At 46.9% G+C, this 16,751-nt stretch overlaps 2 protein-coding genes and 1 long non-coding RNA gene across 3 annotated transcripts in view; 2 read left to right on the top strand and 1 right to left on the bottom strand.

The window, feature by feature from the left end:
- Nucleotides 1–45: 45 nt before the first annotated feature.
- LOC127918261 (uncharacterized) lies at nt 46–1,413 on the bottom strand. The gene is made up of 3 exons (XR_008099624.1): nt 812–1,413; nt 492–779; nt 46–452 (listed from the first exon to the last, which is right to left on the bottom strand). It is a non-coding gene; the product is annotated as an uncharacterized LOC127918261 (long non-coding RNA).
- A 1,488-nt stretch (nt 1,414–2,901) lies between these two features.
- Nucleotides 2,902–5,401, top strand: LOC127918265 (ubiquitin carboxyl-terminal hydrolase 21-like). Its single transcript, XM_052501571.1, has 4 exons — nt 2,902–2,980; nt 3,077–3,184; nt 4,410–4,530; nt 4,919–5,401. Exons 1-4 carry the CDS (start codon nt 2,902–2,904, stop codon nt 4,989–4,991), a joined length of 381 nt encoding a protein of 126 aa, XP_052357531.1. The 3' UTR covers nt 4,992–5,401.
- Nucleotides 5,402–14,962: 9,561 nt separating this feature from the next.
- Nucleotides 14,963–16,751, top strand: part of LOC127918262 (RNA-binding protein 10-like) — a gene marked incomplete at its 3' end in the record, with an annotated part of 38,819 nt that continues 37,030 nt past the window's right edge. The window contains exon 1 of the mRNA XM_052501570.1: nt 14,963–15,104. The remainder of the gene's footprint in view (nt 15,105–16,751) is intronic.

Genomic DNA, 16,751 nt, shown 5'->3' with positions numbered 1-16,751 from the left:
CATAGAGACCCTGAGAGATGACCTATCAGCAGGGGACAGCATAGAGACCCTGAGAGATGACCTATCAGCAGCATAGAGACCCTGAGAGATGACCTATCAGCAGCATAGAGACCCTGAGAGATGACCTATCAGCAGCATAGAGACCCTGAGAGATGACCTATCAGCAGCATAGAGACCCTGAGAGATGACCTATCAGCAGCATAGAGACCCTGAGAGATGACCTATCAGCAGCATAGAGACCCTGAGAGATGACCTATCAGCAGCATAGAGACCCTGAGAGATGACCTATCAGCAGCATAGAGACCCTGAGAGATGACCTATCAGCAGCATAGAGACTCTGAGAGATGACCTGTCAGCAGCATAGAGACCCTGAGAGATGACCTATCAGCAGGGGACAGCATAGAGACCCTGAGAGATGACCTATCAGCAGCATAGAGACCCTGAGAGATGACCTATCAGCAGGGGACAGCATAGAGACCCTGAGAGATGACCTATCAGCAGCATAGAGACCCTGAGAGATGACCTATCAGCAGCATAGAGACCCTGAGAGATGACCTATCAGCAGCATAGAGACCCTGAGAGATGACCTATCAGCAGCATAGAGACTCCGAGAGATGACCTATCAGCAGCATAGAGACCCTGAGAGATGACCTATCAGCAGCATAGAGACCCTGAGAGATGACCTATCAGCAGCATAGAGACCCTGAGAGATGACCTATCAGCAGCATAGAGACCCTGAGAGATGACCTGTCAGCAGCATAGAGACCCTGAGAGATGACCTGTCAGCAGCATAGAGACCCTGAGAGATGACCTATCAGCAGCATAGAGACCCTGAGAGATGACCTATCAGCAGCATAGAGACCCTGAGAGATGACCTATCAGCAGCATAGAGACCCTGAGAGATGACCTATCAGCAGCATAGAGACCCTGAGAGATGACCTATCAGCAGCATAGAGACCCTGAGAGATGACCTATCAGCAGCATAGAGACCCTGAGAGATGACCTATCAGCAGCATAGAGACCCTGAGAGATGACCTATCAGCAGCATAGAGACCCTGAGAGATGACCTATCAGCAGCATAGAGACCCTGAGAGATGACCTATCAGCAGCATAGAGACCCTGAAGCATCTGCTCTGAGACATCCAGCCTCTCGAACAAAGACTCTTGTTGTACGGCTCTTTTAGGTAAAACTGAACCGAATCACATCGGAGCAGTTCAATTGGCTCCTTAATTTGCACACTGATAGGCTCCGACTTTTGTTAGCGTTTATCTGCAGATAAATTTCGAAAAACATTTTGAAGATGTTGAATCGTCACTGCAGGAACAATAGGTAGTGGACAGAGAGCCTCATTCTGGTCCCAAAAAATATGAAATAAGAAAAAACCGATGAAAGGATATATAAGCTAATGTTACTTCTAGTTATATTAAAGATATGGATCTAGGCCTACTGTGTCCACCATGGAGAGATGACCTATCAGCAGCATAGAGACCTGGCTGCTTTGTGTGTAGCAGAGGCCATAACAAGCAGGTCTATTCCTCGCTGTCTGACTTTGAATAAAACGCGGTGAACAAACATTTTTGCATTAAAAAAAAAAAAATCCTGCAATTCTATATATGTTTTTCTTCAACAGGGAATCCATGTAAATATAACAGAACACAACGTTTTTCTGTTTTCGCTACAATAAGATGAAGTGAAAGAGGAGATTATATTTAGTTGTTTTTTTTGTTGCCACAAATGAAATTCAAAGGGAGACGACTAGTTTTTCTGACTAAATGACTAATCTACTGCCTTCCCTGTCAGGAGAGGAGGCGGGATGTCTATGAGTCACAGAGTTGGTAGGGTTTCAGACCTGTCAATCAATCACTGTGGGTGTCATGACAACCCCACCCACAGTGATCCATTCACAGGCCTAACTGTTAAAGGAATAGTTCACCCAAATTACAAAATGAAACATTTCTTTCCTTACTCTAAGTGTTCAAATCAGCAGAACCAATATAATACACACTTTGCAAAACAACTTGTTAAACTGTGAATATGCCTTTAATCTCAAGAAAAGACAGGTTTAAATGTAAAAAAATATATATTTTGTTCTATAGAAAACAGATCTGATCGTATAAGCTGTGTTTGTTAGGAATGGACCAAAAGCTGTGTTTGTTAGGAATGGACCAAAAGCTGTGTTTGTTAGGAATGGACAAAAAGCTGTGTTTGTTAGGAATGGACAAAAAGCTGTGTTTGTTAGGAATGGACAAAAAGCTGTGTTTGTTAGGAATGGACAAAAAGCTGTGTTTGTTAGGAATGGACAAAAAGCTGTGTTTGTTAGGAATGGACAAAAAGCTGTGTTTGTTAGGAATGGACAAAAAGCTGTGTTTGTTAGGAATGGACAAAAAGCTGTGTTTGTTAGGAATGGACAAAAAGCTGTGTTTGTTAGGAATGGACAAAAAGCTGTGTTTGTTAGGAATGGACAAAAAGCTGTGTTTGTTAGGAATGAACTCCCTGGCTGGCTACTCCATGTACTTTTGGAAGACACGTGTTCACACCTTGAAAGTTAATTTCAAATGCTTTGTCTTTATGCCTGTGAGAGCTGGCCAGGCTTAATAAACCAATAGAAAGGTTCCAAAAAGCTTCAAACCCCGCCCATTAGGTTAGGGCCTCATTGGCACTCCAGGCAGACTCAAACAAACACTCAAAAAGTATTTGAACATGAGGTCTGATCGTTTTTCTCTGAGAGAAAAAAAACATTGAGAAAGACAGTTTTCATGGATGGAGAATATCAACACCCTGTGACATTGTTCCTCCATTCTGTGTGTGTGTGTGTGTGTGTGTGTGTGTGTGTGTGTGTGTGTGTGTGTGTGTGTGTGTGTGTGTGTGTGTGTGTGTGTGTGTGTGTGTGTGCGTTGCAGATGTGCGAGAGGTGTAACAGACGGACAGAGAGCACCAAGAGGCTGACCATCCAGAGATTCCCACAGGTCATCGTCATGCGTATCCTTAGTAACGCTAACTTAGCAACACCTCCTCATCTACCTGCCTCACTTGCAGTAATGGTTGACGTCAAAGACCTTAACAACAGTGTATTAGATCTGAACCGGTTTGCCATGTCACGGTATATGGTGTGTAGGAGTACAGTGTGTGTCTCCTTCCCTCTGACCAGCCTGGATTTGGGGCCCTACGGACCGGTCGACTGTGGTAATCTCTGTCACTCCCTCTCTGTCTGTCTGTCTCTCTCTCTCTGTGTCTCTCTCTCTCTGTGTCTCTCTCTCTCTGTGTCTCTCTCTCTCTGTGTCTCTCTCTCTCTGTGTCTCTCCCTCTCTGTGTCTCTCTCCCTCTCTGTCTCTCTCCCTCTCTGTGTCTCTCCCTCTCTGTGTGTCTCCCTCTCTGTGTGTGTCTCCCTCTCTGTGTGTGTCTCCCTCTCTGTGTGTGTCTCCCTCTCTGTGTGTCTCCCTCTCTGTGTGTCTCCCTCTCTGTGTCTCTCCCTCTCTGTGTCTCTCCCTCTCTGTGTCTCTCCCTCTCTGTGTCTCTCTCTCTCTCTCTCTCTCTCTGTGTCTCTCTATGTCTCTCTCTATGTCTCTCTCTGTCTCTCTCTCTATGTCTCTCTCTCTGTCTCTCTCTCTCTGTCTCTCTCTCTGTCTCTGTCTCTCTCTCTGTCTCTCTCTATGTCTCTGTCTCTCTCTCTATGTCTCTCTCTCTATGTCTCTCTCTCTATGTCTCTCTCTGTCTCTCTCTGTGTCTCTGTCTCTCTCTCTCCCTCTCTCTCTCTCTCTCTCTCTCTCTCTCTCTCTCTCTCTCTCTCTCTCTCTCTCTCTCTCTCTCTCTCTCTCTCTCTCTCTCTCTCTCTCTCTCTCTCTCTCTCTCTCTGTCTCTCTCTCTCTGTCTCTCTCTCTCTGTCTCTCTCTCTCCCTCTCTGTCTCTCCCTCTCTCTCTATGTCTCTCTCTCTCTGTCTCTCTCTCTGTCTGTCTCTCCCTCTTTCTCTGTGTCTCTGTCTCTCCCTCTCTCTCTCTGTCTCCCTCTCTGTCTCCCTCTCTCCTCCTCCCCTGCTCTCTTTATATTTCCCATGACCTCTGTCTTTCTCCCTCCTCCTCCTCCCCTGCTCTCTTTATATTTCCCATGACCCCCTGTCTTTCTCCCTCCTCCTCCCCTGCTCTCTTTATATTTCCCATGCCCTCTGTCTTTCTCCCTCCTCCTCCCCTGCTCTCTTTATATTTCCCATGACCCCTGTCTTTCTCCCTCCTCCTCCCCTGCTCTCTTTATATTTCCCATGACCCCTGTCTTTCTCCCTCCTCCTCCCCTGCTCTCTTTATATTTCCCATGACCTTTCTCCCTTTTCTCTGATCTCATTCTCTCCTTTAGCCATTTTGTATTTGTGTAGTCATGCATCCATAAGCGAGGTGATGGACTCCCGTCTCTCTCCAGGTCCCGTGCTGTATGATCTGTATGCAGTGTGTAACCACAGTGGGACAGTCAACATGGGCCACTACACAGCCTGTTGCCTGGAGGACGACGGATCGGGATGGTGCTGTTACAACGACTCCTGGTCAGTGACGCACAGACGCAGGCTCTCACACCCTTTCTGGGGAGGCAGGTAGCCTAGTGGTTAGAGCGTTGGACTAGTAAAGGTTGCTAGATCGAATCCCCCGAGCTGACAAGGTATAAATGTGTCGTTCTGCCCCTGAACAAGGCAGTTAATCCACTGTTCCTAGGGTGTCATTGAAAATAAGAATTTGTTCTTAACTGACTTGCCTGGTTAAATAAAGGTCAAATTAAATTATTATACTACTTGGCATGCTACATCACGTTAGGTGGTTTTAACATCGTAGCAAACAGCTCAGAATGCATATCCAATACATTGATGGTTTCTTGTTAATCTCTCTCGCTCTCTCTCTCTCTCTCCATCCCGCTCTTTTGCTCTCCCTCCCGTTCAGTGTGACTCCTATATCAGAGAACCAACTGCAGTCTGCTCAGGCCTACGTCCTCTTCTACCAACGCAGGAAGTGAACCATCGGGCAGCCAATCACTACAGCTGTAACTGCAAGCATAGCATTCAGCAAAACTGTTACTACAAGCAAAGCTTTCAGCAGCCAATCGCTACAGCTGTTACTACAAATGGAATATTACAAACGGCTGTGATGTAGCGCTATTGTAACCAAGCAACCAGCATCTCAACCAACTGGTCTGATGTTGGACTACTTGAGGATTGAGTGAGTCTGGGACAAAGACAGCACAAAGGGGTAGAAAGACAGACGGATGGATATGGATAATAGACGGCTTGGGTGAGGAGAGGAGAAAGAGGAGACCAGTGTAGGAGTGTTCCTAGCCAGCTCAGCTAGGAGTGTGTGTGTAGACCTTCAGTTCAAACAGACAGTTATCACTGGACACACACACACACACACACACACACACACACAACCATGAGGAAACATGTCAACAAACGTGCTATCGGACTTGTGCTACACACCAACGAACCAACTATCGGACCGCTTTCCAGAGAAGCCTTCAGAATGTGTTATAATAGTCTAGACAACGTCTGTCCTGGTAGAAACATTAATTTACGCTGAGTAGAAAGTTGCTTTTTATAAAACACCAACTAGGTGCATCAAAGGGGTGTTTATGACATTTTTCTAAATTAACAATTATTTAAATGATCATTTCTTTACATAATCACTTGTTTGTTTTTCCTTTCTTATTTAACTTCATTAATTTTATTCAAATGTTTTGTTTCGCTTCTTGTGCAAACGTAAATAAAACTGGTGAGTTGGTTATATACGTTATATTTTCATTTCTTTTCAAGTTAATTTAACAGATCTGCAGACACTTCTAAAGATAGATCTAGTTCTCTATTTCTATGCTGCTAGAGCGTGGCAAGCCAAAGTGGGCTGGGACTTCAGGTTGGACCGAAAGTAGTGTACCCTGGGTTTATAAGCACCGATAACGACTCTGCCACTTGAGCTTTTGGGGCTCAGTCGATAGCGCACTGGACTTTATATTTTTAATTTAATTAGGCAAGTCAGTTAAGAACAAATTCTTATTTACAATGACAGCCTACCAAAGGCCTCCCCGGGGACGGGTGTTGGGATGAAAAATATAGGACAAAACACACAACTCAACACTACATGAGCCTCCCTAGCTGTGCCACCAGAGATCTTGGTTCGAGTCAGGCTCTGTCGCAGCCAGCTGCGACCGGGAGACCCATGGGGCGGCGCACGATTGGCCCAGTGTCGTCCGAGTTAGAGGGTTTGGCCGGCAGGGATGTTCTTTTCCCATCATGCTCTAGCGACTCCTGTGGCCGGACGCAGTTCACGCTGACACGGTCGCCAGGTGTTATGGTGTTTCCTCTGACACATTGGTGCGGCTGGCTTCGGGGTAAGTGGGCATTGTGTCAAGAAGCAGTGCAACTAGGTTGGGTCGTGTTTCAGAAGACTCGGCATTTCTTGTTTCTCTCTCCATCCCGCTCAGCTCTCGACCGTCGCCTCTCCCAATTCCGTATGGGAGTTACAGTGATGAGACAAGACTGTAACTATCAATTGGATACCACAAAATTGGGGAGAAAAAATGGGGTAAAAAAACACAACATGACAAAAACATGGTAGCAACACAACATGACAACAACATGGTAGCAACACAACATGACAAAAACATGGTAGCAACACAACATGACAACAACATGGTAGCAACACAACATGACAAAAACATGCTGGCAACACAACATGACGACACAATGCCTATAGGGGCTAGGTAATGCCTAGAAGGGTGTAGGTGTTAATGTGGACAGGGTGGGTTTGATATGAAACTGTGAGGAGGAATGGGGAATGTACAGGGTGGGGTTCATCCCAAACAGAGGAATGGAGAACGTACAGGGTGGGGTTCATCCCAAATAGAGGAATGGAGAACGTACAGGGTGGGGTTCATCCCAAACAGAGGAATGGAGAACGTACAGGGTGGGGTTCATCCCAAACAGAGGAATGGAGAATGTACAAGGTGGGGTTCATCCCAAACAGAGGAATGGAGAACGTACAGGGTGGGTTCATCCCAAACAGAGGAATGGAGAATGTACAAGGTGGGGTTCATCCCAAACAGAGGATTGGAGAACGTACAGGGTGAGGTTCATCCCAAACAGAGGAATGGAGAACGTACAAGGTGGGGTTCATCCCAAACAGGAATGGAGAACGTACAGGGTGGGGTTTATCCCAAACAGAGGAATGGAGAACGTACAGGGTGGGGTTTATCCCAAACAGAGGAATGGAGAACGTACAGGGTGAGGTTCATCCCAAACAGAGGAATGGAGAACGTACAGGGTGGGGTTTATCCCAAACAGAGGAATGGAGAACGTACAGGGTGGGGTTTATCCCAAACAGAGGAATGGAGAACGTACAGGGTGAGGTTCATCCCAAACAGAGGAATGGAGAACGTACAGGGTGGGGTTCATCCCAAACAGAGGAATGGAGAACGTACAGGGTGGGGTTCATCCCAAACAGAGGAATGGAGAACGTACAAGGTGGGGTTCATCCCAAACAGAGGATTGGAGAACGTACAGGGTGAGGTTCATCCCAAACAGAGGAATGGAGAACGTACAGGGTGGGGTTCATCCCAAACAGAGGAATGGAGAACGTACAGGGTGGGGTTCATCCCAAACAGAGGAATGGAGAACGTACAGGGTGGGGTTCATCCCAAACAGAGGAATGGAGAACGTACAGGGTGAGGTTCATCCCAAACAGAGGAATGGAGAACGTACAGGGTGGGGTTCATCCCAAACAGAGGAATGGAGAAACGTACAGGGTGGGGTTCATCCCAAACAGAGGAATGGAGAAAGTACAGAGTGGGGTTCATCCCAAACAGAGGAATGGAGAACGTACAGAGTGGGGTTCATCCCAAACAGAGGAATGGAGAACGTACAGGGTGGGGTTCATCCCAAACAGAGGAATGGAGAACGTACAGGGTGGGGTTCATCCCAAACAGAGGAATGGAGAACGTACAGGGTGGGGTTCATCCCAAACAGAGGAATGGAGAACGTACAGGGTGGGGTTCATCCCAAACAGAGGAATGGAGAACGTACAGAGTGGGGTTCATCCCAAACAGAGGAATGGAGAACGTACAGGGTGGGGTTCATCCCAAACAGAGGAATGGAGAACGTACAGGGTGGGGTTCATCCCAAACAGAGGAATGGAGAACGTACAGGGTGAGGTTCATCCCAAACAGAGGAATGGAGAACGTACAGGGTGGGGTTCATCCCAAACAGAGGAATGGAGAACGTACAGGGTGGGGTTCATCCCAAACAGAGGAATGGAGAACGTACAGGGTGAGGTTCATCCCAAACAGAGGAATGGAGAACGTACAGGGTGAGGTTCATCCCAAACAGAGGAATGGAGAACGTACAGGGTGGGGTTCATCCCAAACAGAGGAATGGAGAACGTACAGGGTGGGGTTCATCCCAAACAGAGGAATGGAGAACGTACAGGGTGGGGTTCATCCCAAACAGAGGAATGGAGAACGTACAGGGTGGGGTTCATCCCAAACAGAGGAATGGAGAACGTACAGGGTGAGGTTCATCCCAAACAGAGGAATGGAGAACGTGCAGGGTGGGGTTCATCCCAAACAGAGGATTGGAGAACGTACAGGGTGGGGTTCATCCCAAACAGAGGATTGGAGAACGTACAGGGTGGGGTTCATCCCAAACAGAGGAATGGAGAACGTACAGGGTGAGGTTCATCCCAAACAGAGGAATGGAGAACGTACAGGGTGAGGTTCATCCCAAACAGAGGAATGGAGAACGTACAGGGTGGGGTTCATCCCAAACAGAGGAATGGAGAACGTACAAGGTGGGGTTCATCCCAAACAGAGGAATGGAGAACGTACAGGGTGGGGTTCATCCCAAACAGAGGAATGGAGAACGTACAGGGTGGGGTTCATCCCAAACAGAGGAATGGAGAAAGTACAGGGTGGGGTTCATCCCAAACAGAGGAATGGAGAACGTACAGGGTGGGGTTCATCCCAAACAGAGGAATGGAGAACGTACAGGGTGGGGTTCATCCCAAACAGGAATGGAGAACATACAGGGTGGGGTTCATCCCAAACAGAGGAATGGAGAACGTACAGGGTGGGGTTCATCCCAAACAGAGGAATGGAGAACGTACAGGGTGGGGTTCATCCCAAACAGAGGAATGGAGAACGTACAGGGTGAGGTTCATCCCAAACAGAGGAATGGAGAACGTACAGGGTGAGGTTCATCCCAAACAGAGGAATGGAGAACGTACAGGGTGGGGTTCATCCCAAACAGAGGAATGGAGAACGTACAGGGTGAGATTCATCCCAAACAGAGGAATGGAGAACGTACAGGGTGAGGTTCATCCCAAACAGAGGAATGGAGAACGTACAGGGTGGGGTTCATCCCAAACAGAGGAATGGAGAACGTACAAGGTGGGGTTCATCCCAAACAGAGGAATGGAGAACGTACAGGGTGAGGTTCATCCCAAACAGAGGAATGGAGAACGTACAGGGTGGGGTTCATCCCAAACAGAGGAATGGAGAACGTACAAGGTGGGGTTCATCCCAAACAGAGGAATGGAGAACGTACAGGGTGGGGTTCATCCCAAACAGAGGAATGGAGAACGTACAGGGTGGGGTTCATCCCAAACAGAGGAATGGAGAACGTACAGGGTGGGGTTCATCCCAAACAGAGGAATGGAGAACGTACAGGGTGGGGTTCATCCCAAACAGAGGAATGGAGAACGTACAAGGTGGGGTTCATCCCAAACAGAGGAATGGAGAACGTACAGGGTGGGGTTCATCCCAAACAGAGGAATGGAGAACGTACAAGGTGGGGTTCATCCCAAACAGGAATGGAGAACGTACAGGGTGGGGTTCATCCCAAACAGAGGATTGGAGAACGTACAGGGTGAGGTTCATCCCAAACAGAGGATTGGAGAACGTACAGGGTGAGGTTCATCCCAAACAGAGGATTGGAGAACGTACAGGGTGAGGTTCATCCCAAACAGAGGAATGGAGAAACGTATACGAGGTGGGGTTCATCCCAAACAGAGGATTGGAGAACGTACAGGGTGAGGTTCATCCCAAACAGAGGAATGGAGAACGTACAAGGTGGGGTTCATCCCAAACAGAGGAATGGAGAACGTACAAGGTGGGGTTCATCCCAAACAGGAATGGAGAACGTACAGGGTGGGGTTTATCCCAAACAGAGGAATGGAGAACGTACAGGGTGAGGTTCATCCCAAACAGAGGAATGGAGAACGTACAGGTTGGGGTTTATCCCAAACAGAGGAATGGAGAACGTACAGGGTGGGGTTCATCCCAAACAGAGGAATGGAGAATGTACAGAGTGGGGTTCATCCCAAACAGAGGAATGGAGAACGTACAGGGTGGGGTTCATCCCAAACAGAGGAATGGAGAACGTACAGGGTGGGGTTCATCCCAAACAGAGGAATGGAGAACGTACAGGGTGGGGTTCATCCCAAACAGAGGAATGGAGAACGTATGTACACATTGTAGAACAATACACCTTTTAGGTTTAACATGACACAGTCGTCTTGGGAATCAGAGGGGGTCTTACGTTATGAACCGAGTGTGCGTGTGTGTGTGCGTGTGTGTGCGTGTGCGTTGTATGCGTCCGTTTTTGCAAAGACATATGAGAGAGTGTTAGTCCTGTTCGTTATGTTCACCTCTTAGTTGTGTCCCCTCAGCCCTATTTTATAAAGAAGTATAACTGTATCTGCTTCTTTGGGCCCTAGATCCAACTCTGCAGACTTGTGTGATCATGTAAGACTGTGGTTAGCAGATGTTATTGGTCACATACACATGGTTAGCAGATGTTATTGGTCACATACACATGGTTAGCAGATGTTTTTGGTCACATACACATGGTTAGCAGATGTTATTGGTCACATACACATGGTTAGCAGATGTTATTGGTCCTCATACACATGGTTAGCAGATGTTATTGGTCACATACACATGGTTAGCAGATGTTATTGGTCACATACACGTGGTTAGCAGATATTATTGGTCACATACACATGGTTAGCAGATGTTATTGGTCACATACACATGGTTAGCAGATGTTATTGGTCACATACACATGGTTAGCAGAAGTTATTGGTCACATACACGGTTAGCAGATGTTATTGGTCACATACACACGGTTAGCAGATGTTATTGGTCACATACACATGGTTAGCAGATGTTATGGTCACATACACATGGTTAGCAGATGTTATTGGTCACATACACATGGTTAGCAGATGTTATTGGTCACATACACATGGTTAGCAGATGTTATTGGTCACATGGTTAGCAGATGTTGTTGGCTGGAGGTTTTTGACGCAGCTGCGTCTGTCTGTTTATCTCTCCTGACGAAATAAAGTCTGCGCCTGTTCACAATTCTCAGCTCTCCTGCACCTGACTTCTCCACAAAATACGCACACGCCTGACAGTTGTGGTGTGCAACAGTATTTTCTAACCAGTTAAAGGAGACCCTACTTCAGGGGCCCTTCAGGGATGGTCAGGGGCCCAGAACATAATAACAAATCATTTGTAGACTGCAATTTGACCTGAAGCCCACACAGATATATTTGACTAAAACATCATTTCAAACCTTGCTTACATTTATATATGATCACATATATCTCTCTATAATGCATGGGAATACTGTGGAACAGATTTACACAATAAAAATAACTTGGAGCTGATTGGCTGGTGTTTTTACACTACTGTACAATATGTCCCCCCTAAAAATGATGCTCAGAAAAACTAAAATCACAGCAGGCCAAATTCGGCAGCCAGTAGGGGAACACAGCCCTACTGATGTGAGTTTGAATGTAATTCAATATATTGCAATACATTGTGTAATATGTATGTAATATAAAGTACAATGTAATATGTTCTAGTACTTGCAAATGCAATAGTAGCATGTAGCAGTGGATAAAAGAAGAATTGCTCAGTCAAACAGGCAAAAAGTTTTTAATCCAGATTTATCATAATTATGAAAAATAATTGTTATTTTTAATTTGTATCATCATATTAACATAGATATTCTGTCCTGTCCTGCTATTCGATGACAGTAGTTCTAAGGACCTTAATTCCCAGCCGTCCAATCATATTCACGGGGAAAGTTACGTCGGCGCTGTGTACACAATCGGATAGTCTAATCAACTATCAACATCCGCCTTTGTGCATTGAGGGAAGCCATTTGTATTTTTTGGAACCGAACTAGCTAGCTAACGCTATTCTCGCAGTACAAACCTGCAGATGTAGCTAGCTAGATCAATATCATTACACCAAAAACATTTTACTTGAACTCGAGGAAGGTAAGATATTTATAATTTGCACAATAATAATGTCGAGTTAAAAATTTAATAAATGTCTATTTGTCGATTATTCTTTTCAACTGTTAACAAAGGCTGGTCCGAGAGCTTGTCGTGTTTACATTAGCTAATAGACCGGGACTGAATAATACTCGTTCTATCAACGTTTACTTTCTCTATTATGTTTGAATGCAATCAAGCTATTTAGCTACAGTTCAATATGATTATGTGTATCAGTAGTACATCGTTCAGACAGTTGTGGTTTCTTGTGTCGGACATCTAGAAATGTTATTCCTCGGTACCGGTGGGTCTCTAGAGATAGTAGCAGACAACTCAAATAGAACTGGAAAATATTACGATAGTGGTACAACATAAATAGCAGACTACGATCTGTACTGTATATCTTTGTTATGTCTTGTTTCTCACACCACCGTGGGCCAAAATGGAGAGAGAGAGAGAGACATTCAAGGTCTCTGCAGGGAACAGAAAGGTCTGCCTGCCCAGTCCTGTACTGTAGCTACCTACAGTAGATCATCTCGATATCAACCTGCCCAATATTATACTGTAGTGACAGTTTATTACTTATCTATACCACTCGAGGAGCAGTGTGCATCGCATACACCAGAAACAGCATGAACAGCAGTAGTCTGTTATAACAGCGCATTACACTACATCAACCGGCCCGTGTCACGTGGTTCCGGCAGGTAGACAACCAACCGGAACCTCGCTAAGTGTCTCTCTGGACCGTGTTGAACGACTGTCTGTTTGTGTGCTGATAGCGAGCACTTGCTGTCCAAGAGGCCAATATTTAGTATCATACTCTATTCAACAGTCTTTTAGTAATTGAGGTCCCACAACGGACGGGTGGTCTCTCTCTGACTCTAGGCCTGCTGTAACCTATAGCTGGAGGCTGCTTTCTACAGTCCCTAACCGTGGATAGCTGGCGGCATTCGCGCAAAACTGAAACCACCGCATTTAAACATGGAAAGATGATTTGGGATTATGGCCGAATATAAACAGTGTATTTATTTCCACCGCAAGGCAATCAAACAAGCGAAATATCAGTATAGAGACAAAGTGGAGTCGCAATTTAGCAGCTCAGACATGAGACTATGTGGCAGTGTCCACAGGCATTTACAGGTATTACTGTACTGATGGAGCTAGAAACACAAGCGTTAGATATTACTGTACTGATGGAGCTAGAAACACAAGCGTTAGATATTACTGTACTGATGGAGCTAGAAACACAAGCGTTAGATATTACTGTACTGATGGAGCTAGAAACACAAGCATTATATATTACTGTACTGATGGAGCTAGAAACACAAGCATTAGATATTACTGTACTGATGGAGCTAGAAACACAAGCATTATATATTACTGTACTGATGGAGCTAGAAACACAAGCATTAGATATTACTGTACTGATGGAGCTAGAAACACAAGCATTATATATTACTGTACTGATGGAGCTAGAAACACAAGCATTAGATATTACTGTACTGATGGAGCTAGAAACACAAGCATTAGATATTACTGTACTGATGGAGATAGAAACACAAGCGTTTAGCTGCACCTGCCATAACATCTGCAAATCTGTGTACGCTACCAATAAAAATTAGATTTAATTTAGCTATTGGTCTCATTCACTGTCTGTACTGTAGCTGGCCTATCAAAATGCCTAGGGCTAGGCCCAGTGGGTAGGTCACTGTGTAAAACTGTTGCTAGCTATCTGTCAGTTTTCATACTAAATGTACTGTATGACTTTTGTGCGTTTCAGAGTGTGGAAATGCTGCGACTGTAGGAGAGGAGGAGGAGAGCGAACAGACAGTCAGTGGACCAGTATGAACTATGACAGAAGGTAAGTTCTTTTCTATCTCTCTGAGTTCCTACTGTCGTCTCTTCTATACTTTAACCCCCCTCTCTCTGTCTCTCCATCTCTTCCCTCTAACAGAAGGGTGGGTCGGGAGACTGCAGCAGCTCCTCCGACCACCGCTACATGGACTATCGCGGATACGAACAGGAAGAGGCCGAGCTGGGGACAGGATATGACTTCAGAGCTGCCTCCCGGCCACGGGGACCAAGTCGACCGACTGGCGTGCGTCCGGGAGTTCGCGACCCCGGGCCGTCTCAAGACAACCGGCCGGGGAGTTCCGTCAGAGCGTGGGGGGAGAGGGGAGGGGTGCGGTCCGGGTCGTGTGGGTAAGGTCCCCTCGATCCCTGGTCCTACTCCAGCCAGAGGTAGCCCTGCCCAGGCTGCAGAGAGAGGGGATTCCCAGAGGAGGACCAGGGGAGGAGAGGTTCCCCAGAGGGAGGACCAGGGGAGGAGGAGAGGTTCCCCAGAGGAGGACCAGGGGAGGAGGAGAGGTTCCCCAGAGGAGGACCAGGGGGGAGAGAGGTTCCCAGAGGAGGACCAGGGGAGGAGGAGGTTCCCCAGAGGAGGACCAGGGAGGAGCAGAGGTTCCCCAGAGGAGGAGGACCAGGGGAGGAGAAGAGGTTCCCCAGAGGAGGAGGACCAGGGGAGGAGCAGAGGTTCCCCAGAGGAGGAGGACCAGGGGAGGAGGAGGTTCCCCAGAGGAGGACCAGGGGAGGAGCAGAGGTTCCCCAGAGGAGGAGGACCAGGGGAGGGAGAAGAGGTTCCCCAGAGGAGGAGGACCAGGGGAGGAGGAGAGGTTCCCCAGAGGAGGACCAGGGGAGGAGGAGAGGTTCCCCAGAGGAGGACCAGGGGGAGGGGTTCCCCAGAGGAGGACCAGGGGAGGAGAAGAGGTTCCCCAGAGGAGGACCAGGGAAGAGAAAGGTGGGCTGCCTGCTACATCAACTGATCCAGGGGAGGTGTATTTTAGGATTCTCAACCATATATAATAGACGGAAAACTTGTTTTTACTGAAGTAGTAGTAGTGTTGATGGTACTACTGTAGAAATAGTACTATTGATTGTAGTAGCTAGTAGTAGTGTCGATAGCTAGTATTAGTAGTAGTGTTGATGTCATAATGGGTGGACTGGTGTCCCCATTCAACTCAATGATGTCATAATGGGTGGACTGTTGTCCCCATTCAACTCAATGATGTCATAATGGGTGGACTGGCAACCCATTCAACTCAATGATGTCATAATGGGTGGACTGGCAAGCCCATTCAACTCAATGATGTCATAATGGGTGGACTGTTGTCCCCATTCAACTCAATGATGTAGGAAGTGTACCCATAGGAGCAAAGCAGGAAGTGTGCCCATAGGAGCAAATCAGGAAGTGTACCCATAGTAGCAAAGCAGGAAGTGTGCCATAGGAGCAAAGCAGGAAGTGTACCCATAGGAGCAAAGCAGGAAGTGTACCCATAGGAGCAAAGCAGGAAGTGTACCCATAGAAGCAAAGCAGGAAGTGTACCCATAGGAGCAAAGCAGGAAGTGTGTACCCATAGTAGCAAAGCAGGAAGTGTACCCATAGGAGCAAAGCAGGAAGTGTACCCATAGGAGCAAAGCAGGAAGTGTACCCATAGGAGCAAAGCAGGAAGTGTACCCATAGGAGCAAAGCAGGAAGTGTACCCATAGGAGCAAAGCAGGAAGTGTACCCATAGGAGCAAAGCAGGAAGTGTACCCATAGGAGCAAAGCAGTGTACCCATAGGAGGCAAAGCAGGAAGTGTACCCATAGGAGCAAAGCAGGAAGTGTACCCATAGGAGCAAATCAGGAAGTGTACCCATAAGAAGCAAAGCAGGAAGTGTACCCATAGGGCAAAGCAGGAAGTGTACCCATAGGAGCAAAGCAGGAAGTGTACCCATAGGAGCAAAGCAGGAAGTGTACCCATAGTAGCAAAGCAGGAAGTGTACCCATAGGAGCAAAGCAGGAAGTGTACCCATAGGAGCAAAGCAGGAAGTGTACCCATAGGAGCAAAGCAGGAAGTGTACCCATAGGAGCAAAGCAGGAAGTGTACCCATAGGAGCAAATCAGGAAGTGTACCCATAGGAGCAAAGCAGGAAGTGTGCCCATAGGAGCAAAGCAGGAAGTGTACCCATAGGAGCAAAGCAGGAAGTGTACCCATAGGAGCAAAGCAGGAAGTGTACCCATAGAAGCAAAGCAGGAAGTGTACCCATGGGAGCAAAGCAGGAAGTGTACCCATAGGAGCAAAGCAGGAAGTGTACCCATAGGAGCAAAGCAGGAAGTGTACCCATAGGAGCAAACAAATAAATACAAATACCAGGCAGCCATTGCGAGTGAACCCATGAGTTTACCAGTCACATTGCCAGGGTTAGAGGTTCACGCCTGTTCTATTCATTCTATTTCTATGTCTGCTACTGCATTGTGAGGAGCACTGCCTAGGCAACCCGAAGACTTGTTTGCTAGTTTCTTGTTTGGCAGCAAAGTTTCATCACGTTGTTAAGAGTTCGTATTACCTCAGAACTCGACTGCATGAATGCCTGGCCGTCCAGTCTTCAGTCTAGTCAGGTACC

The sequence above is a fragment of the Oncorhynchus keta genome, unplaced genomic scaffold (genome assembly GCF_023373465.1).
Source record: "Oncorhynchus keta strain PuntledgeMale-10-30-2019 unplaced genomic scaffold, Oket_V2 Un_contig_1385_pilon_pilon, whole genome shotgun sequence".
NCBI classification, from domain to species: domain Eukaryota; kingdom Metazoa; phylum Chordata; class Actinopteri; order Salmoniformes; family Salmonidae; genus Oncorhynchus; species Oncorhynchus keta.
The sequence above is the reverse complement of the archived record's forward strand: the minus strand, read 5'-3'. Positions and strand labels throughout refer to the sequence as shown.